General features: G+C 35.9%; 4 protein-coding genes across 5 annotated transcripts; all 4 read right to left on the reverse strand.

Annotated features, from left to right (window-relative positions):
• Positions 1–3,957: 3,957 nt before the first annotated feature.
• Positions 3,958–8,200, reverse strand: LOC125218749 (probable E3 ubiquitin-protein ligase LUL4). Its single transcript, XM_048120490.1, has 3 exons — positions 7,776–8,200; positions 4,431–4,935; positions 3,958–4,333 (listed from the first exon to the last, which is right to left on the reverse strand). Exons 1-3 carry the CDS (start codon positions 8,162–8,164, stop codon positions 4,220–4,222), a joined length of 1,008 nt encoding a protein of 335 aa, XP_047976447.1. The 5' UTR covers positions 8,165–8,200; the 3' UTR covers positions 3,958–4,219.
• Positions 8,201–11,756: 3,556 nt separating this feature from the next.
• LOC125219109 (TVP38/TMEM64 family membrane protein slr0305-like) lies at positions 11,757–15,651 on the reverse strand. Its single transcript, XM_048120986.1, has 9 exons — positions 15,224–15,651; positions 14,754–14,815; positions 13,849–13,903; positions 13,445–13,543; positions 13,167–13,253; positions 12,900–13,016; positions 12,680–12,772; positions 12,378–12,408; positions 11,757–12,084 (listed from the first exon to the last, which is right to left on the reverse strand). The coding sequence occupies exons 1-9, from the start codon at positions 15,323–15,325 to the stop codon at positions 11,897–11,899; spliced, it is 834 nt and encodes a 277-aa protein (XP_047976943.1). The 5' UTR covers positions 15,326–15,651; the 3' UTR covers positions 11,757–11,896.
• Positions 15,652–17,412: 1,761 nt separating this feature from the next.
• On the reverse strand, positions 17,413–19,785 carry LOC125224137 (UPF0613 protein PB24D3.06c-like). The gene is made up of 9 exons (XM_048127495.1): positions 19,547–19,785; positions 19,269–19,345; positions 18,994–19,099; positions 18,773–18,865; positions 18,434–18,499; positions 18,210–18,346; positions 17,992–18,100; positions 17,859–17,923; positions 17,413–17,762 (listed from the first exon to the last, which is right to left on the reverse strand). The coding sequence occupies exons 1-9, from the start codon at positions 19,640–19,642 to the stop codon at positions 17,615–17,617; spliced, it is 897 nt and encodes a 298-aa protein (XP_047983452.1). The 5' UTR covers positions 19,643–19,785; the 3' UTR covers positions 17,413–17,614.
• A 173-nt stretch (positions 19,786–19,958) lies between these two features.
• On the reverse strand, positions 19,959–22,491 carry LOC125224136. Of its 2 annotated transcripts, XM_048127493.1 has the most exons (5): positions 22,219–22,490; positions 21,844–22,083; positions 21,520–21,763; positions 20,578–20,818; positions 19,959–20,495 (listed from the first exon to the last, which is right to left on the reverse strand). In XM_048127493.1, the coding sequence occupies exons 2-5, from the start codon at positions 21,887–21,889 to the stop codon at positions 20,127–20,129; spliced, it is 900 nt and encodes a 299-aa protein (XP_047983450.1). In that variant the 5' UTR covers positions 21,890–22,083; positions 22,219–22,490; the 3' UTR covers positions 19,959–20,126. The 2 variants fall into 2 exon arrangements, with proteins under 2 accessions (XP_047983450.1, XP_047983451.1); XM_048127494.1 differs by lacking the exon at positions 21,844–22,083 and having other exon boundaries at positions 22,219–22,491.
• Between the last annotated feature and the right edge of the window lie 705 nt (positions 22,492–23,196).

Below are 23,196 nucleotides of genomic sequence, written 5' to 3' on the forward strand. Positions count from 1 at the left end.
TTGAAATATATTTTGATTAAAACAAGAGAGTGGTATGGTAGTCTCGATTCAATTTACTCAACCATCGATTTAAAAGTCCCTAGTTATTTATATGTTTACACTAAATGTCTAAATCTCAACTAGAAACTATATAACAAATTGAAGGGATGAATTTACTTCAAATCGATAAGTCGTGGCATTATTGAAGTTAATTAAAAGTAGGTTAGTTTACAATAAGGTACAAACCTGAGTTTAACTTAGAATCACCACTATTTTTAATGAAATGGGACCAAGTAAATGTATAATAAGTACAAATCATAAGATTTAGGGCACTTTGGTAATGAACATCTATACGGCGAGCTGGAAGCCCAAAAACCGCAATGAAATCTTAGATGTCATCCCGAACTAAAAAGATGGATTCTCAACGGGCTCAAAAAACAACCCATACAAGCTCAATCGACAGCTTTTTTTCGTAGTTATTGATACAACCTGAGGATCGACATGCCCAAACCAAATGAAATGCGTATTGGACTGATCACAAGAGATGAGCTAAAAACTTCAAAGATGAATAACACGATTTATGCATGAAGTTTGGGCTAAAAAATTACTCAAGAGGATTATTGGAGATGGTGGTTTGAGTAGTTAAAGTTGCAATAATTTAATTATATGCAAGTGGACAAATTTTTTTTAAAAAATATGATTTGTTTGGCCAAAATTGGAGCCCAAAGAAATTAGGACTAACATAGAAAATGAAAATTGACTTCTTGGAAGGCTCCTCAAGTTATTTTAACATTTACTATTTGCTTTCCTACTCAGAAAAATAAGTACTATTTGAAAATTTTATTAAATAATTCAAATATTATTTCCTTCTATCAATTAATGTATCATTTTATTTCTTTATTGTTTTATGTTTTAGTATTTTGTTAGACTTATCAAATGAACTTTCACATACGTTTGTGATAGAAATCATTCCATCTATGACTTATCAAATGATCTATCCATCTTGTTTGTGGCTTCATGCATATTATATGTTACCATCTCTTCCACCACATTCTTTGCATAATCCTCGTTGTTCATCAATCAACCGACGAGGATCATATTAGTAAATCTATAACCACATGAACATTTTTTTGTATATTATGTAATTGTACGAATATTTCATAATATTAATACATTTTAAAAATAATTTTAGTAAATTATTTAGAATTATAGTATTTAAGATTGTATATATTGTAAATACAGTAATATATTTGTAAGTAATTTAATCATGAAAAAAAATAAAATATTTGAATTATTATGCGCAAGTTTTCTTCTACTTTAAATTATAGTAATCAAAATGATGAGCATAAGTATCTCGCCAAATTTGCGAGCACAAAGCCTCATCCACAACGTCTATTTTGCAACCATCTGTTTTGCATTTTGGTCGCTGATTTGGTCGAAATTCTACCAGATTTTGCAAGCACATGATGTGCTTGCAAATTTGTGCTTGCAAACTAGCGTTTTTTTTATAGTTCACTAATATAATTTTTTAAGTGCATTCGGTTGTCAACTGAGCATTTTGGTGTTCGCAAAACACGATTTTTTTATAGTGTATTTGATATTATCTAATAATAAATCTTTCAAATATGCTGATATTGACTTTTATGATAAGAGCGCGCTCCTGTGAAAGCTCATGCACTATGTACACGATGAACCCGGACTGGATACGAGTCTGGCATAACCTAATCATATCAGTTTTTGTACAAAAATAGTCGCTTTTAAGTGTAAGAACAATCACTTTTATTCACAAAAATATCGTCTTACACAACAGTTACATTTACTCATTGCAAGTGTTACTTTATAAGATGGCTAATGTGACAGTTAGGTCAAACTCGTGTTAGCTTCGGTCAGGTTTGGGCCGTGTCGGGCTCGGTTGGGCCTGCCTGGCCCGCGAGCACCATAAGGATGCACTCAAAGGAGTCTTTATCTTATAAGAAAGAACTTTTACATTGTTAAATTTTACAAACATATATAGTAACAAATAATACAAAATGCTAATTACTAGTATTAATTATAAATACGTACTAGTATTAATTTTTCCAATACGAAATCATATATATTAATGTGAATATGAAGAAATACTCCTAATTCTTACGACTTATAGCCAGCTTAATTTGATTGCGAAAACACGTGACAATTATTATTGATTTGATTAGAATGGCATAAAATAGTCTTAATTTTCAATCTTCAAGGATTATTTGTTTACTCATAATTTCGTTTTATCGTTTTTCTATGAGAACATGCCACATTTAATTATAATATGTGTGAATCCAAAAGGAATATTTAGGAAAAAAATTGTTAGTGTGCATAGTAAAATGAGCAAGAGTCATGGGAAACATAATTATGATATCCACGGGCGTACGGATGTGTTTGGACCAAGAAATATCTTATCTCCCAAGTCTTAATATTTTTCATGTTATTTTAACCCCTTGTCTTCATACAAACGACTTCACCGACATAAATAATTAAACAAATCATAGTGTACTAGGTTTAATTTAAGGTGAAACAACGAAACTACATTTGTGATTCAATCTTAAATGCTCCCTCGGGTGCAACTATTATGAAGAAATAGAACTTATATTTCTCTAATATTTTTCTCTTATACTATTTTGCATTTCTTAAAATTCGTGTCAATCTCAAATGAAACAATTACGGACGGGAGTGAGTATTTTTTTATAGCATAGGTTGCCATTTATGTGAAATGCACATGCCCGAAAGGTTATTCATGTATGAAAGCGTATAATCCATGGATTACGGGCGAAATTTTGTTGATTCTCTAGTGAATATCATAAGTGAATACTACTATAATAAAAGCAAAAGAAGGTAATAAACCCTAAAAAGCAAGTAAAATCCAACCGCATAACAAATAAAAATCACATATTTATAAACTAAAACTAAAATCATAATTGCATAAAAACACTAGAAAATGAAAGAGTTGAAGGTAAAATGTGGGTGTGCAGGAAAAGGAATCTGCAAGGACAAATTGGAAATTTGCATATAGACAGCCTAAGTGGGATGGACCCTTTTTGAGAATGACACATTTCATCTCACATCATATACATGTCACTTGTCAATAATATTTTGCTATATGCCAACTTTTATGCATCATTTCAAGATTTTATTGTCTACTCATTTTGTAGATACATGTATCCATCACCATCTTATAGTAATAAGAATCAATTTTCACCCTTCACTCTAGATTTCTTTACCATAGAGATAGAGTAATCCAACTATGTGTCTGGTGCTAAGTAAGGGATGTCAATGTAGTCCAAAATCGAGTTAATTAGCCTAAAATGCGTGATGTCAATGCAGCCTAAAACTGAGAAATTTCCCGATAAACTCCTAGCTCAAATAGACCGACATCTTTAGGCGACATACAAAGACCTCATAAGCAAACACACCCAAGAAACTAGAGGAATTGAAGCAATGTGGAGTAATAATGGAGGAGATAAACCTTGGCAAGTAATGACAAACCATATATATAATACTCAATGGTCTGAGACAAATTTTGTAATTTTGTGTTCAGAAAAAAACACAAGTCTCAGCCCCAACAGCAAAGAGGCCAGTTTTCTATCTGCTGTTGCTAACTTCTATGGCAAAACACTCTTTTCCAACACACCCTTTTCTGGCTGTTTCGGAGGGGTGAGTGATTGCGGCATTATTGACAGCTATTGTTGTCCGACTACGAGTAGCAAGGCAGTTAAGTTGTTATCATGGGATGTTCCTGCACGGCTCATGACGCAGCCCCTAGTATCCAACGGTTACATCTAGATATATTCGGGTATCTAATGCCCACTTGCACACATAAAAATTTCCCTAAATCCTCTGTTTCTTTCCTTCTTAAGCAGGCAAGTACAGAGAAGAGTGGAACTCAAAGAACTAGCTAAAAAACATTATACGCACTTAAAATTACGAAGGCAGAAAGCAAAATGGATCATATTTAAGAAGATAACAAAAAAGTAGTATAAGGCAAACTATATGAATGACTATTGAGTGTACATATATTGATATTTAACAAACAAGACAGCACGTCTCTGTTGAAGAGATTTCCGATATGTATAGAATATAAATAATCCTGGATAAGAGTGCAGAGAAGAAAAATGGACCATGGATGGATATTGACAGTTGCACAAAAACTTAAAATATACCAAACATAGAATGGCTTGGTCGTTGGAACGCATTATCTTGTAATTACGGCCTCTCAGTGATCCAAATTATCGATCCTGATTTCAATGACTGCTTCAATGTTTTCTCTGCAGATGGGGCATTTGTTCGACTGAAGTCTCAGTGCCTTCGCACAGTTGCTGCACATACACTGGAATATAAAGAAAAATCAATTCAAATGATCGAGGCGAGGTTTGATAGGGATATTATTTGAGCTTGAAAACAAATAATTTAGAATTTGTCCTCACCATATGTCTGCAAGGAAGCAATGCGATATCCTTCGGTTCAGTCATGCAGACAACACATTCTTTTCCCGATCCACTATCACTGAAACCTGGGCCAGATTTTCCTAGCCCATATATCTCTCTCAATTCATAGCAATCATCATCTGTCCAGAGCAACTGCCTGACAGCTTTGGGAAAAAATTGTCCCTCGTTATTTTTGGGCAGAACCACCTGAGTTACCTGCATCTGAGGCGACGTATGTGCATAATGGTAGCTTCTATCCTCAACTATGTAAGGAGTTACACAAGTATCAGCCGATATTACAATTGGAAAAACATCATGTCTGGACGACGGATGTGACAAATCATCCATTGCAAAATAATGTAAGTCGATGCCAGTTCCTGAAGGCTGACGAAATTCCTGGTGAAGTCCTTTCCTGAAAGGAATTTTGATGGGAACATATGCATCTGGAAATAAGGGGACAACTCTGCGGTTGGCTTCTTCTTTGGCGAAGTAATATATCGTGATGCTGTTATAGAAATCATGACGATTAGAAAAGCTCTCAAAATGAAAGAAGATAGGCTCATTAGGATGCACTAGTTATATATATATGCACCAAACTAATACCCTTTAGTCTTTTAAGTCTGATAAATATTCTGAGAGCACATAACATACCAGAAAGAAGCCACTATAAAATGTCCGCACCGGGATGGCGCAATCAAAGAGACAATTAACTTTTTCAAAGGTTCACCAAGAAGTGAAAGGCAAGCAAAAAAAGGAAGTTCATGATTCTTTATAGTATGTCTTCAGGGACAAGTAAACAACTAAAGGTAAATTATTGAAATGCACGGGCAATTGAAGAACCAACTTCCATTTCTTTTATTATAAAAGAATAGTGATGAGAGATATGCTGAATGAATATAGGATGAGAGTATGCAGGGATATGAGTAATTTCTTGTAAAATTATTGTTGAGTGATGGTGTGTGGTATTTATGAATATATGCAGACAAAATGTAAACTCATCTACAGATTCAAGTGTATACATGTTAATTTACATACATATACTGATATACATATATGCACAGGGTGCACATGTGTAATTACATATATAAATACAGGGATGAGATAATGTTGAAACTTATCCTACTAGGAACTAGGAAACATGAAATATATAACAGTGCTTCTTCATGGTGATGCTTCTTTATTAATAAAACAAAGTGATTTTATACTATTACATTTAACGATATACAAATAATCAAATATCAATGGTTCAAACTAAATGCTCGCTCCTCTTTTTGAATGGATAAATAAACAGAAATTTGTAAAGGCCATGTCACAGTGGACTCGATCATGTGACCTTTGGCCTCGGGCATTAACCACTCTGCTACTATGCCAACACACACATGCACACACTAATTGCTAGTTCCTATCTCTATAGAGAGAAGATCAAATAGAAACTTTCCCCTCTTAGGATGGAGAGACAGAATGATCATATAGTACCCAAGCCTCCATTGATCTTGTTTATCAAATGGCTGGGATTTTGTTATTTAAACAATACACAGATTTTTAACGTCAGATACTAGCAAAATATTACGCTTACACAAAACTGTATACATATTGTTAAACACAAATATGCATAATGTTAAACAAAAATATGCATAAAGTAAATTCAAACTTTTTACAATTTCCTGGAACTTATCTCTACACAGAAGTACACAAATGCATACTTTAAAACAGAAAAAGGCATGATGTTAAGCACAAAATGCGTGTGTAAGTTAAACAAATGAGTAATATTTTTTGGGTCTGTTCTCTCTTTTACTTTGACTGGGTTTTCATCGTGGAGTCGGAGTATAACCATATTTTACGCTAAAGTTCAATACAAAAAATTGCAAAACAGTCAGAACACATTTAGAATAATACACATGTCTGGATCGTCCAAATTTTCGCAATCAATGATCATAATCAGGTAGTACTACTATATATTACCTAAGGCTTGGGTATCCATGGATGACAAAAATTCTCTTTTTATAATTTCATTAATTTTCAGAGCAAATTTATCAACATGTTTCACACAGAGTTCAACATTCAAAACATTGGATAGTGATACTTTATTTATGAATAGAGATGTGACCAAATAGTGTTTAAATGAGGTGGCTGGGTTCTTTATAAAGGGATTCAGAATCAGTCGAAAACATTTGAGATGAAAAACAAATGCATTGCACAGTCACACAGTATTCATATAAATTACTAGCATGTTCTTGAAAGTATTTTATAACAGGTCAGATTTACAGAATTCGACCTGAAACCAAGTAACAGCCACAACAACTACTGTTCCAGTTGAAAAGCCACCACAATGAAATGAGATCATCAATCCAATCAGTCCCCCCACTCTTCTAATTCTATTTTTCGCACTATGTGCATAGGCATAAAAGCACACAAGAACTTCAACGCAACAACTAAATATTGCAAAGTCTAATATGAAACCGTGAATGCCTGCTTTTAATAAGAAGCATGCTACATAGCATTATAGTGCATCCCGGCACTCATGCCAATCCTACCTAACTTTACAAATTGGATTTGTACAGCTCTAGGGATGCAACCACAATGTAAACAAAGCATGACTACAGAGAGAAAGCTGGGAAATCTACATCAAAGTTACACACGCAGCAAAAGTTTACAAAAAGTGAATTATTTCATATAAGAATGTCTATGATGCAACCTTCAGTTAACTAAAATTAACTTTGTTGTTTGACTTTATTGCCTAAACTGAACTTCTTTTTTGTTAGTCGGGGGAGGTAGGGTTGAACCGTGGTCTCTCTGCTACACATAAGTGAGAAATATGAACTTTCAAGTAGTTAAAACTCAAACGTAAAAGATTCGGAACAATTAAAACAGAAACAAGGACAAATGCAGCAGATAGCAGATAGATCACAATATGGCCATTGACATACATTAACATACTAGCTCTCACCGAGTCCCTCATTATAAACCTTCAAGTTTCTTGGAAGAATCGAATTACATGTTAAACGGTACCACTTATATTCCAAAAACTCGATTTCACTCCTACGACAACATACTTTACTGGATCAAAACATTGACATGGAAAGTAACAAAAAAAAGCAAATTCATCAACATTACTAATCACACAGCAAGCTTTCTAGTTTTCAATTGGCTTAACAAAATGCCTGATTCCCTCCTAAGAAATCGAGCTATGCAATTCAGTCCACTGTAGAACCTAATCGAAATTCGGCATGCAAAACTCATTCGAAATCCATATCGAGATCAATTTGGCCTAACAAACCAAGCAATCAAACAACAAGAAAAGCAAAATCAAAACTTTGCAGAAAAAACACAGACCAAAAATCTCACCTTCCATCAAGCAAAGCATCAAACACGAAACAAACCAAGGAGCGATCCGGGTTGAGCTCATCACTCTCCAGCCTCAAGGTGTCCTTATGCACATTGACATCGCTGTTCACAACCTTGGTGGGCTTCTCCTCGCGCTCCCCCGCAACAAGCGGCGGTGGCTGCAGCTCAAAGGGGCCGAAATAGGGCTGGCCCATGGCGGCGTGGTCGCACACGGCGTAGCCGTTGGACTCGTAGTAGGGGTAGTAGACTGGGGGAGAGGCGGCAGGGTAAGCATGGGGGTAAGCCGGGTAGTAGTCGGCCGGGTGGGGGTGGTGGTAGGGGTGGGTGGGGGCTCTCCGCCGCGCGGTGGTGGCGGTGGCGGTGGTGGTGGTGCTGAATGAAATGCCCATTTCTCTCGATTTGGGGAAAGCGGAGAGAGACCTTCAAATTGAATGTCAAATTTCATGGTTTTTGCTCTCATAAAAATTGAGTCTTTACAATTGGAAAAGGAATCGATATTACAGGTGTCAATTTTTAATTTTATTGCTGTGAATTTTCTTTATGTGGGAAAAGTGGATTAAGGCTTTAATTGTGATGATTACTGGGGTTGATTACGATGATGTAACAAAGAGAAATGGTCATGGTAGGAAATAAAGTGAAGCTTAGTAGGTAAGTGGTTGAGTGATTAAGTATATTAGTTAAGTGTAAATAAAAAAGTAATTAGTATAAAGGTGATATGTGAGAGGGTCTAAATAAAATTGAGGTGCGATTCCGGTGAGGGAGGGTTCACTGTACGCTCATACGACCCATGGCCCCCACGCGGTTGATGGCGGATGAGGAGGCAAGGCATATTCCAGTGCAGAGATGATTGATTCTGAAGCGCGTACAGCGCATGTACGCGTATCCAATTAATGCAGATTGATACGGATATTTAACAATTTAAGGTGTTCTCATCTTCCTATCTACATATTTTGAAGATGGGGAATGTCAATGAGTGTAACTGATTTAATAAGCTTGTTATCTCTCACACACATATTGACTAATGAGTACCTCATGTGTTTATAATGAAATGTTGTATAATCATTTTGGCGTCAATTGACTATGAAGGTTACTACTTATTGGTTAATTATGTTATTAGAATACAAGATAAATAAAACAATAAGTAAACAATTATTGATTCCAAATTTTATGTATGGTTGGTTTAATTGCGAATTAAGGTATAAAGGTGATATATGAGACTATTAAAAAAAATTGAGGTTCGCTCCTATGATGAGATCGAACACATTTCAATGGTGAGATCGATTGATTGCACGATTTGTACAGTGCATGCATGCAATCAAATATTTGTTAAAGTAAATTATGTTAATACACGAGTCTAGTATGAATGGAATATTAACAGATTTAATACGTTCCAATCTTCCAATCTATATATTTTTTGAAGATAGAAAGAGAGTGAATGCTCATTATACGCCCATACCGCCCATGGCCCCACTTGATGGATGGCGGTGGAGGGAGTAGGGCATATTCCATAGGAGAGATGATTGATTTTGAGCTATGTATAGCGCATGCCACACATAAGTATTTGTTAAAATAAATTAGGAGTATTAATATATGAGACTAATACGAATTGAATATTTAATAGATTTAATACGTTTCAATCTTCCTATCTACATATATTTTGACGATAGAAAGTGAGCAAATGCTCATTATATGCCCATACGACCCATGACCACCACCCGATTGGTGACGGTGGAGGAGGCGTGGCATATTCCAGCGCAGAGATAATTGATTCCGCGACGCGTGCAACGCGTGCCCACATATTCAATTATTTGTTAAAATAGATTAGTACTCCAATAGTGATATATGAGACTAATGCAAATCAAATATTTAATAGATTCCAACCTTCCTATTTACGTAGATTTTGAAGAGAGAATGAATGTAATTGATTTAATAAGTTAGCACTCTCTCACACAAACATATTGACTAGTGTTGTTAATTTTAAAACGACATGGTAATCCAATTTGAACACACAAAAAATTACTTCCTCCGTTCACGAATAGGAGTCCCGGTTGGCCATTTTCATCCGTCCGCCATTAGGAGTCCCGGTTAGACATTTTATCTTGGGAGTATAAAAAATGACCCCACTTTTCCCTTAATTTAGAAGCTGCAATTAATTTTAATCCACTTTGATTGCAATTTCTCACACTCTCTCTTAATGTTAGATTTCATTATTCCAAAGAATAAAGCAAATAATAATATAAATGGGTCCCACATTTCACTATCACACACTTAAATTATTACACTCAAACTTTTCTTAAAATCCGCACCCAACTCAACCGGGACTCCTATTTGCGGACGGAGGGAGTAATAGGTTAGGGTCAAGTTTTATTGGTTCGTGTCTTTATCGAATTGACCCGTTAGAAACTTGATAATTTTAACCTGAGTTCAGGTTGGAAATGGTTGGATTTGGCATTTGAGTAACCAGTTAAAAAATTATATTACTATTTTAATTATTCATATTATTTTTCTAAAAAGTTTTGCATTAATTTTATTCTCTAAGCTCTTGTAAATTAGGTTCAAGTTATGTAAATCGGATTTTTATCGTGTAGATCAGGTTTAATCATGTAATATTGGGTTTAATCGTATAATATCGGGTTTTAATAGTGTAATATATCATGTTTAGATCGTTATCGTGTCAAATATGTGTTGTTAATGGTTGTGTCAAGTGTGGGTCGTGGTCAGGTTTAAAGGTATTAGATTGTGTCAGGTTTACAGTTTTTTTAACAGGCCAGGTTTAGGTTAGACCCTTAGGTCGTTATCAGGTTGACCCGATAACGACTCATCCCACGCGATTTTCCACCCCTAATATAAACTATTGAGTACATAATGTTTTATAGTAATTGAAGTGTTATATAATTATTTTGGTGTCAACTAGTTACGTAGGTCTTTACTCATTAGTTAATTACTCTATCTGTCCACGAAAAATAATCTCATTTTACCATATTTTAAGTGGTTACCGTTAATTGCAAATTGTCAAATTGAGGTATTGGTCCCTTATTCGTTAGTTGCAATTAGTGCATCAATTACTAAACTGCTCGTTGTGTTTGTTGGAGGGTTATTTATTTATTTTGTTGCAAAATAAGCGATACAATTATCAATTACAAACTCAGAGCAAGCTTAGGGAAAAAATAGAATAAATCTAAAGTTGATATATTTAAGTGCAATAACTAAAATATCCAATGCACATTGAAGAAATTGTGAACAATAATTGGTAATTGGTAAGGTAAGTGGACATCATACTTTTGTGCACCTCATAATCTCTCTCTTAAAGAAAGAATTTAATTATGATCATAAACATTATAAAATGGAGAATTGGTGAGAGCGCAAACATCTTTTTTACCAAGTCAAATATCTCTTTCACAACCATTATCTCAGCCATCTGGAAAAAGCATCACTAACAAAGTGCTTTGTAACAACTAATTGAGAAGATATTTCAAAGTAGGTCATACACTCTTGAAGACACTTTATTGGGTTCACTCCTAGTGATACCGCCGGGCCGAAAACCGCAAATTCTGGTTCCAAACAGCCGGAACCAGTTCTGGTTCCACGTAGGTCGAACCAAAACCGGTCAATGAAGGGCCCTAGCGGTTGTGATTAATGAGCCGAAACTAGAGTTTTTTCCGGCTTTTCCCAATTTTTAATTTTTTTTTTCAATTTTGAACTGAATTATCGGTTCATGGGTCAGAAAGTTTGGAGCCTAAATCAGGCCGTCTAGTTTGCGGTTCTAGTTACAGTTCTAAACCGATGTTGACCGACACGGTCTCAGTTTTACCATGCATCAATATTTACTCAGACCTCGATTAATAACACCAATCCAACTGGAGATCATAAACCAAAGTTGGAGGCAATTTAATCAATCCAGGCAAAAATCGAGGACTCAGAACGCAAGGTCAATCGTTCAACGGTCGAGTTTCTGACGTGAATAACTATATGAAGTGAAGGTAAAAGTAGACATGGAATAACCATGAAGTTTGATGTAGCTAAAGCTAAAGATTCCAGCTGTACAGATGAATATGGAGCATCTCATAGAGGCAGTATTTACAAATGACAACTAGGAGTAGAGAGAATTTACACGAGACGAACTAGTGTTCGTGGTTGTCTTGATCAGTATCAATCTTGATTATAAGTGGTTCGTGGAGGTTGACAGAAGGGTTCGATGTGAGAGGCAACGATTGTGACATGGTATCTCCTTCTAGACATTCCCCGGTTTCAGCCAATGCCTTTTCCAACGCAGCCTTTGCAACTCTTGTGACGCATGTTATCAACACCGCTGCAAGCATAGCAAATCGACCATATATGAATTTTGACAAACAACGTGATTCAAAAGCAGAAGCTTATGACATTCAAGCTTTCTGGGTATCTTTTGCAACTACATAATTTTACTAGACGAACAACGTGATTCAAAAGCACCCCAATAACTCAAAAGGCCTTATATATATATTGTGTCATGCTTCAAATAATTCATGTGATAGCCAACTTTAACCAAAGGTAAACACATGACGAACACTTAGTTTCTGCAATTGGCATGTCAAATTGAAATGACTAATGTGACGTGAAACTTACCAGACATCACAAGACCGAGGAAGATAAATGCCTGCATCAAAGTAGAAGATGGAGTCAAAACAACAGAATTCGAGCAACGACCATTGCATTCCAGCTCTTCAGCCATCATTAAACATGAGCGTAGTGCCCAGTGTAAAATAGATTAGACTCGCAAAACGTAGTTGCTCAAATATCATATGCAAGATTAACAAATCATTCTTACATTCTAGGAAGCACAATGACAAGGATAAGCATAGTTTATGACCAAGTTTTTGTTAATTTTGTAAAATAGGTTCTAGAGATTATAATTTGTGAAACATTACCAATCGGGTTCTGGAGAATTCATGCCATCCATGTGTTACATCCGAAAGATCCTTTAATGTTGTTCCAACGTAGACCAATGCAAAAGTGATAGGCTGCCAAAGGACGTGAATGGACGTGAGTGAATATAGAGAAACACGCATGACATCAGTAATCTCAACAAAATGAATTAAAAGTAAAATGGAGCTATGAATATGGAAACGCTAATGCAGATTTACATACCATCATGCCCAACCATGATGCTAGCATGTAATGAGCTATAGGTACTGGAGTGACGGATAAGAGGTAGTTCATCATATTGAAGGGAAGTAGAGGAACAAGACGGAGCAACAACACAATCTGCAAGTGCAAGGCCGTTTCAGCATAATATGAATCTGTAATTATCAGATATTTACGCAAGTAAAAGAATTAAATCTGACTATAATAAGCAGGTCCAGCACCAGCTTAGGAAATCAAGAATAGGATTCTAAACAGACAATAAGCACAAACCTTGAATCCGGATCTCTCAATTGCAATGGAAACTGCTCGGAACTTGGGATAATCACCTAACTTTGAAATAACAAAGGATCTTCCTATCTGTTTAGAGTAAACAGATAGAAAACACACAAACAGAAAACCAGTAATGAGCATCCAGTAAAGGAAGTCCCCCTCCACATTGCAAAGGTATAACATCAGAATTATAAATCTAAAGTTGCATCTTACGCTTGAATGTTAAACACATAATACTAAACAAGATATAGATTTATTAGAATATAGTAGAAACTTACTGTTCGCCCAAGAAGAAATGCAGCCCCAGCACCTAATGTTGCACCAATAGAATCAGCAAAGAAACCGATAGGCAAGCCAAAGAGATATCCACCACCCAGCTGAAAAACATAATAAATTCGCAAAATAATTTTAGCTCAACGAGCAAAGCTAAGATCTAAAGAGTCACTATTCCACCATATTATGGAAGAATTAAAGCAAAAAAACATCTCTTTGTAAAGTTAGATGACACAAAAAAAATTAAAACCAAGAGAGAAATAAGATATAAATGAGGTGCCACGGACAACAGCATTACTAACTTACTAGAACAACAGTCAACATAGTATAAATCTGTACTTCAAGATACTGAAGGAATTTATGATTGGACAACAGAGAAAAGACTACTATCAGAGATGCTAATCCTCACCGTCAGTATAGAAGCTGGGACAGCCAACACTGTTAAAGGAATGTATGCAACAGCCCTGCAAATTCATAACCAATGGGAAACCAAATCAACATGTAGATTGAAAGTTCTTAAGCATTTTTTAAGAAATTAATCAGTCATTGCCTTGTACAAATACCAAATAACTACAAATTTCTCCCACTATTAAAACATTATTTTTAATATCAAAAGCTATCATAGGATAGATTTAATGTTTTATGAAGGACGCTTCTAATTATGACTAAGCCATGAATATTGCATGACATGTACTGAGGCCTAGGTAGCAATAAAGAAGACAATCATATACAAAAATTGACTGATTCACAGAGAAGTTCATCAGTAAAAGTATAAGGAAAAATATGCTATGCTATTAAGCCTTCTTAGTTATCTAGGTTAGGTGGTCAAAGTTAGTCTCTAGTTTACTTGAAATGAAACATGACATTACATTACTGATCCTCGTCTCTGATGATTCTAGTAACCACTACATCAACATTTTCTTTAATAACCAATTGGAGTAACAAAAGTCAATTCAGTCATATCAAGCATGGTATTTCTTCAGCATATAAACAACTAGACAACAAAACAACCCAGCATCTGTAAGGTGTATATGTATGTATAGATACTACATAGAAATATGATCGGATTACAATGACTAGTCAACTCTTTGTAACTGCAAATAACCCTAGACCGAACTAATGTAACCAGAACAATTTTTTAATTTGCTCGCTCTTATTCTAGTTGAATAATCATATCTTCTGTAAATTGTCTTTGTTATTTAGTCCTATGCTAGTACATTAGAAGACAACTCACAAGCATGAAGGAAATGCCTGCATATTCAGGCACGAAATAAAAATATGCACCCAACACGAACAAATGAAAACAGCACTTACAGCACTAGGGGACCCCAAGGACCAAGATCTTGCTCTATCCATACTAAGAAATCTTTCAGTATCTGTTCAAAATCATCAAGCAAAACCGGTATCGATCAATGACAGATAACTTACAAACTATCATACTTCCAACGCACATTTGAACGAAAGCTCGCTGCTACATTTCGAAGCACATATAAATATATAATACGGAGTAATAAAAAAACAATTTGCCGCATTCCAGTTATTGAGAAGCTTATAACTAACTGACATTGACATAGTTAGCTCAGTTCATGAAAATGACAAAACAAAATCAATCAAATGTAAACACTAAACAAACATGAATCACGAAAAAGGCAACCAAGATTTCCCACATTACAACATCAATAGCAGTTGACAAACCCCCTAACTAAATAAGCAGAGTCAAGCGAACTAAACTAAAATATACTCAGATCATTAATGTTGGATGGATAAGTGAAAAATAAGCCAACCTTGTCAACAGGGAGAGTAAAACAAGCAACTAAAATAGCCCCAATCAGCAACAGAAGTAGCGAAATCTTCCACAGCGAAGCCCAACTGAATTTGAACGCCATAGTAATCGATTGCGGCGATAAAAATAAGATCTTTCTGCGCCACGGCCGGCACTCTTCGTCGTCTGGGTCAAAGGACAGAGCTTGCTTAAATGGTAAGCGAGGCCGCAAATTTATCCCCCCTAAATTTGCCAGATTGATTGAATTGGGGGATTGATTGATTGAATAGAGAAGAAATGAGACGATTAGTGAGTAAGAAAACGATGAAGGTGAAGGGGATTTATCCCATTTGTATGAAAGATCGTGGAGGTTTTACACACAATGGTCCTCTGATGATTCTGCGCGGAAAAAATTGGTGTTAGCAGTTGGTGAATTGATGGCTTTGTCGTCAAACAAATTCTACACTGTGCACCGACTTTACTGTTTAAATATTGAAATAATCCGTAGACTAAAAAACTGCTGCAATTTGGCTAATCTTATCTTAGATCTGACATTGATATAAAATACATTATTTTAAATATTAACTTATTTACACACTCATCATTTTTAAAGTTCAAGCTCATTGTGAATTTTAATATGCATAAGATCTAGTAATAGTATTCCCGACCCAGTCTAAATACCCGACGGGTTTTGGGTACCCGAAACCCAAAATTATGGGTTTGGGTACGAGTTTGGGTAGTTAATGTTAGGATTCTTCGGGTTTAGACTACCTGAATAATACCCGATTAAACCCGATAAATTATGTATTTGTGATAAATATTTTGGGTTATAAAGTTCTTAGTTTACTATTTGTATTAGTTTGGTTGCTTTGACATTATTTAGATTATGTTTGGTTGCTTTGACATTTTATTGTTCTATTATCTCGATTTTAATACTTCTTTATATTCGTGTTCGGTTCTGTTGCATTATTTATGTTCTTACTTGTCATCTTTTGAAAATATATAGTTAATTAATTATGCTTTCTCCATTTTATTTACATGTTCATTTAATGTCTTAAAAAATATTTTAATCTTTCATTTAATATCTTAAAAAAATATTTTAATCTCTTTTATATTTCAATATATACCAAAAAATAATTGATTTTAAAATTAAGTAGTGTTTATTTGTTTAATGTCTATTTTATATAATATAGAATTATAATCAATAAATATTATAAGTATTGTGTTATTTTTAATAGTTTCTATTCTCGTCACAATTTAATTTATATAAAAGAATAAATTTTAAATATAATAATTTCGGGTTTATGGGTACCTGATTATTTGGGTTACAGGTCGGGTATTGGGTATGATATTTTTGAGATTTCGGGTTCGAATACCCGAATTTTCGGGTTTGGGTACCCGCGGGTACCCGAATTTACACCCCTACTCCCACACCGTATCCCAAGAATAACATTTATTAGAAAAATAAAATTACAATGTTTTATGAAATTCTAATTTATTCCGTATTTTTCAAATTTTAAATGACGAAGTTTTAAAAAATTCTCAAATGTCTTATTTAGACGTGCCCACGGTTCGGAACCGCCGGTTCCGGTTCCGGTTTGGAACCGCCGGTTTTCTGGTGATTTTTTACGGTTTTGCACGGTTCTGAACCACCGGTTTTCAGCGGTTTTTCGCGGTTCCGGCTCGGTTTCACGGTTTTCCGACGGTTTTTCACGGTTCCGGTTTGGAACCGTCCGGAACCGACGGTTCCGACACGATTTCAGTTCGTAAAATTTGAAACCGAAACCAGCCCACGGTTCAAAATATGGCGGTTCCGGTTCAAGAAAAAAGTCACGGTTCCGCGGTTAACCGCCGGAACCGAAAATCTTGGGCATCTCTATTCTTATTTGACCAGATCTGTATTAGTATTATTTTTAGTCATTTACGTTATTACATTAATACATGGTATAGTATTTATGTTATTCAATGGGAATACCAAAATTTTACCCGTATATGCCAATTTAGTATTGAAATTGCAGTAAAAATGTATCATGGAACAACTCAAGAATATTTGAAGCATTATAATTTAGTACTTAAACTTTGAAAGGTGTTGACCAAATTTCATAATTTTAAATATAATTAAACAAAAAATAACCAATACAAATTAGGTAGTGCAATATATATGGGCCAATGGTCCATGAAATAAGCCTTCTAAACTTTGCTATTGGGAAAGGGCGAAGCCCAATATAGTTGGGCTAAGGGCTAAAATGAATTAAATACTGGGGTTTTTTTCCAGATCACGCCTATTGAAGGGCAAAGAATATAGAGAAAGAATGTGTGCCAAATAATGTACATATCACATGTGGAGAGTAAAATTAAAGAAATACGAAGTCGGACTTAATTCGACTCAACTCGATTCGACCCATTTCCGAGCTTAGCTCCAAGGATCTTCGCAACCTTTGAGTCCGTCCCTCTTGACGAACTCCATTATAGCCTGCACGGCTTCCTTAGTCCAGTTAGAGAGAGAATGGTTTCCACTTTCAATCTCAACCATCTCGGCTCCACCCAATGCTCTACATAATCTACGCGCGAAAAAAAAAAAAAAAAATCACTCACAAAATCAAATATAATAATTTTTTTTTTAAAAATCTCTCATAATTAAACAAAAAAAATCTTGCCTGCCACCAAATTCTTGTTTGTTCACGTGTTGTGGCACGTGCTCATCCGCCATCGAGTAGATGACCTTGCAGACATAGTACTTTCAGACTCAAAAACTCAACAATACATTCAAGAAAACGAAAGAGGGTGTACCAAGGTAGGCGTATTGGACATGTGCCCGAGCTTCTCCTTCAACTCCTTATCACTCAAGTCGGAACTAAACATATCATCCTCACCATTCCTCGCGTATAAAGAGTGATACCTGAGCGAGCCATCATGAGGAGACAATTTAATTCGAGTGAGAGGATAGGTAAAAAAATACATGTATACATTTAATGGACAATATGATCAAAAAGGTCAAAATTGTTGACCTATAGGCCGTGATTGGAGCGTCTGGATGTACTTTTCTCGGCATAAAATCGTACGGTCGACCATGATTGATCATAGTTGCGGCTAGATCAATCATGGAGCCAGCCTTTTGGAAGTATTCACGGTCACTAACCGGAGCCTAAACATTAATTAATAACGAGATTAAGAGATAACAAAACTTAACTAAACTAGCACAAATTAATTATGAGGGAGTATAAAAATGGACCTGTAAAATGACTGCTGTAACTGCTCTTGACCATGCTGCATTACTATCCAAGTAAAATACAATATCCTGCATAGCCTCAAAATCGTTATATAACATATTTTTGCTTCATATTCCATCCATATATTTTTCCAAACAATAGAATCCACCACGATTAATGATAACCATCCAAACAGTACAAACTAAATCAACATAATAGAGCAACAAAAAAACTAAATAAACACAAAAATTCGATCAAAGCAAGAATTGGCGAGCAGAGTCCATCAAGAATGAAGACAATCGAAACAACATATACAATGTGTAAAGCATAAACTAACAAAAGACAAAAATCAACTAACGAACCTGACAGCCATGACCGTGTCCTAGTAGGATGACACCATGAGAGTCCTCATTGTCGATTAAATAACTTATGAGTTGATCAAGTTCATTGGCATCCTTCACCACAAGATGCAAATCCAATTTAATTTATGAAACAAGCAAAGGCTACAAAGTTAATCATCTTCTCACAAGATGTTCATATACTAATTAATCTCAAATTTGACATCGGAAACAAATTATTTAACTTGTTTCAAGGTGGAGATGCCATATCCGCTGTAGGAAGATGAAAATAGGAATTGAACTAACGACCAATGCTCCTTCTCTAAAGCAAATGCCAGAGGTTCCAAGTATCTGCAAAACTATAATTAAAGATACGATGTGTGGTTGGTTGGATTTCGCGCAATTGCACAACACACATCGCTGTGTCGTGCAAAGCTGTGTTTTTACGTGTTACACGCATGTTGTGCACTATATGTATGTAAACACAAATTTTTTAGCACACTGTTGCGGATATCCTTACTCAGTTGCCAAAATTCCTTCTTTAAATCCACCAACAAAAACAACTTGCTGCTTGAAATTTCCTACCTTAAATGCAACCTGCAACAACATTTCACCTAATTAAATCAATCATTAAAATACCATAAAGAAAAATGGAGTATTTCCTATTTTTTGGAAAAGTTATTCCATTAATTACTAGATCCGGATGAATAATTAAACAAAAATATATGAGTAATATTTAAATAAAAAAAACTCCTAGGGTTTAGTAACAATTAATTAAGATGTTATTTATTTCCTTGCCTGAATCGGTTTTGGGCCATACTTGAACATCACCCCGTTAAGCTTATACTTATTGTTAACGGCTGCGGCGGCTCCGGTTGGGGAGTTGGGCGCCATGGCGGTGGAGGAGCGGCTGACGGCGGCGGTTGGGGTGGAGAGGAGGTGTCTTGGTGTTAATTGGTGTCTTCATTTCTTGTTGCCTTTTTAAGTGTTTGTTTTGGGTGAGTGATTTCCGTTATTTCTGTTATTTCCTTGTCAAAGTAGATCCGTTTAATCCTTTCATATTGTTTATTAATTCAGTACATACTCACGAGGATATAAAATCAATATATCATACTCACGAATTAAAGCCCATACTCACGAGGATATAAAATCAATGAACAAGATATAAACAGAATAAATATAAATTACTAGCTGATTTTAGAATAGGACATGAAGTAAAACCATTTTATGTAATAAGGAATAGTAGTCAATTTACTAAACGCTAGTAATCAAGTATTTCATCAAGACATGTGTTTAAACTCAGCATGTTAACATTCCTTATCTCATCAAGTATCTCATCAAGTATCTCATCAAGTATCTCATCAAGACACTTCTAAACTCAACATGTTAACCTTCCCTTATTTTTGACAAATTTCCTGGCCCTGGCACTGCTCCTCCCCGTGGCCCTGGCCCTGCTCCTCCCCGTGGCCCTGGCCCTGCTCCTCCCCGTGGCCCTGGCCCTGCTCCTCCCCGTGGCCCTGGCCCTGGCCCTGCTCCTCCCCGTAGCCCTGGCCCTGGCCCTGCTCCTCCCCGTGGCCCTGGCCCTGCTCCTCCCCGTGGCCCTGGCCCTGCTCCTCCCCGTAGCCCTGGCCCTGGCCCTGCTCCTCCCCGTGGCCCTGGCCCTGGCCCAGCTCCTCCCCGTGGCCCTGGCCCAGGCCCTCTCCTCCCAATGGCCCTGCTCTTCCCCATGGCCCTGGTCCTCCAGCTCCTGCTTGCAACACATCAACATCAAAGAGAAATGAATTAGTACCTTTGTCATTGTAACCACAAGCATAATATTAAATCATCACCTTCTTACGGACATCACGCAGGTAATTATAAAACATATCGAGGCTGTTGTGGCTGTACAATGGGCAATGAAGCCCAAATGAGGCGCAAGGAAGTTCATCTATGATAGCATTACCACAAAATGGGCAATGTTTCTTCCCTAGGTAAGAATGGACAGCAATCCAATGTGATTTCATCTTAGTAAAAGATGAGAGAGCATTATGCTCCTTCCAAAACCCGCATATAACGTGATTGCAGAAGAACCTGTTAGAAGTAAACAAGCAAGACTGTGACTCACAGATCATAAATAGACATTCAACCAACATTCAACCAAGATTTATCCAGAGATTTGTCAAAATGCAAAAAAATCATGGGACAAGATTTATTCAGAGAGTACACAATTAAATGGAGGCTACACAATTGAATAACATCAGGTTGATTTAACGGATTGAAGGAAAGAATCACATCAACGATCAAAGATTTATATGGGCCAAGAATAGGGACAAGATTCATATAGAGGGTACAGAATTCAATGACTGATTCAGAAGATTTATCAAGAGCACACAATTGGATGACATTTGATTTAAAGAAAGAACCAAAATTGAATGACATCTGATTTAAAGAAAGAACCAAATCAACGATCATAGGGAGGGTACAGAATTCAATGACTGATTCAGAAGATTTATCAAGAGCACACAATTGGATGACATTTGATTTAAAGAAAGAACCAAATCAACGATCATAGGGAGGGTACAGAATTCAATGACTGATTCAGAAGATTTATCAAGAGGATACACAATTGGATGACATCTGATTTAAAGAAAGAACAAAAATTGAATGACATCTGATTTAAAGAAAGAACCAAATCAACGATCATAGATTTATCAAGAAGACATAAGTTGATTTGACTGCAAATGAGAGATTTATGTATAAATGCAAAAACAAGATTATGAAAAAAATTGTACCTTCGGTATTGAAGGAGCATCCTCTCTTCTTCGGAAATCTTTTCATTTGTAGTGGCGCCCTTGGCCTTCTTTTCTTTCCTCAGGACTTTTTCTGCAAATGATCGAGGTGTAACTCGAGATTCACGTTTCTCAGTCCTGCGGGGATTTCTCCCTCTGGAACCAGACTTCTTGTTGTTAACCCCTTTACTCCCTTTCCCTTTGCTTGAGAATAGGGCATTCTGCCCCATTCTCCATGGAGAGAACACTGTAATTTACAACCAAACCAAAATTAGGAATAAATAGAGAGGGGGAGAGATAGAGACTGAGAAATGACATAAAAAAAACCTGAAGCATTGACGAAAAATTTAGCAGACATTGCTCGTAGTTGCATGTTGTTGTGATTGGGGAATGAGTGAGGCGAAGAGATTTTCGAATTGAGAGCAATTGATGCTCTTCTTGGTGAGGAACTGACTTGTTAAGCGCTAATCGAATTGAAATGGAATAGGGGCGCGAATTGACTGGATTATACGTGATGGGCTTATAGGCTGGGGTGGGCCCATAAGCCCATAAGCCCATCCTTATGGGCTGGAAGGAAAATCAATCGGAAAACTCAGAATCAATGTAATCTCATTTTATAAATTTTCATTTAATAAATTTTCAATAAGCAGACAACTCTCATATGTTGAAATTTCAATAAGCAGCGAAAACTTCGAGTTTTACCTTACTTCGAGTTTTACCCAGTTGAATGAATGCCGTCGTAGAACCATCTTCGGTCCTGTCGGAAGTAAAATCATATAAAACACATACTTTAAATAAATAAATAAAAAACAATTGACAAAACATAGATCTAGATCTGAATAATTGAGGAGGAGATAGATTGCGAGTGAGGAGGAGGTAGATGGCGAGAGAGGAGGAGGAGGAGAGAGGTAGATGGGAGGAGGAGGAGGAGAGAGGTAGATGAGAGGAGGAGGAGGAGGAGAGATGTAGATGAGAGGAGTAGATGAGGTTGATGGCGAGAGAGGAGGAGATAGATGGCGAGAGCGAGAGAGGAGGTAAGATCTAGGTATAAATAAGGAGTGAGATTTAGGGCGGATAATTAAATTGGGCTAGGCCCATATTGGCTTGCTTGTATTTAATATTTATTTTCTATTTCCATAACGCAACGAATTTCAATAAAATCGCGAAATCATACTATTACGATCCTGTATCTTTATTATTATTATTATTATTATTATTATTATTATTATTATTATTATTATTATTATTATTATTATTATTCATCTCCATTTTATCAACGAATCTGGATTCTTTTTAATGATTTATTTTATAATAGTTACACTAATTTATGTTATAATTTAAGTTTGTTTCACCCCTCTCCACCCCCACTTCTTTTTTCTTTCTTTTGATTAGAAGTATAGAATAATAGGTTGGTGGTGGCCGGTGGGGAATATCCCTGTTTTTACTCCTTTTTCTGTTTTTTAAACAAAAACATACCTTTTTTTTTTCATAATTTAATTTATATTTGATGGTTTGTGCACAATCAACCATCAAGGGAGAAGAATTTACAGAATAATCATTTAAATTATTATGACATTATGCTCAATGACATTCTTGATCAAGATCCACCAAGATCCTCAATTATACTACTTTTACAAAATTATAAACTACACCAAGATCCGAAATTATACTATGATGGTG

This window comes from Salvia hispanica, chromosome 4, assembly GCF_023119035.1.
Source record: "Salvia hispanica cultivar TCC Black 2014 chromosome 4, UniMelb_Shisp_WGS_1.0, whole genome shotgun sequence".
NCBI classification, from domain to species: domain Eukaryota; kingdom Viridiplantae; phylum Streptophyta; class Magnoliopsida; order Lamiales; family Lamiaceae; genus Salvia; species Salvia hispanica.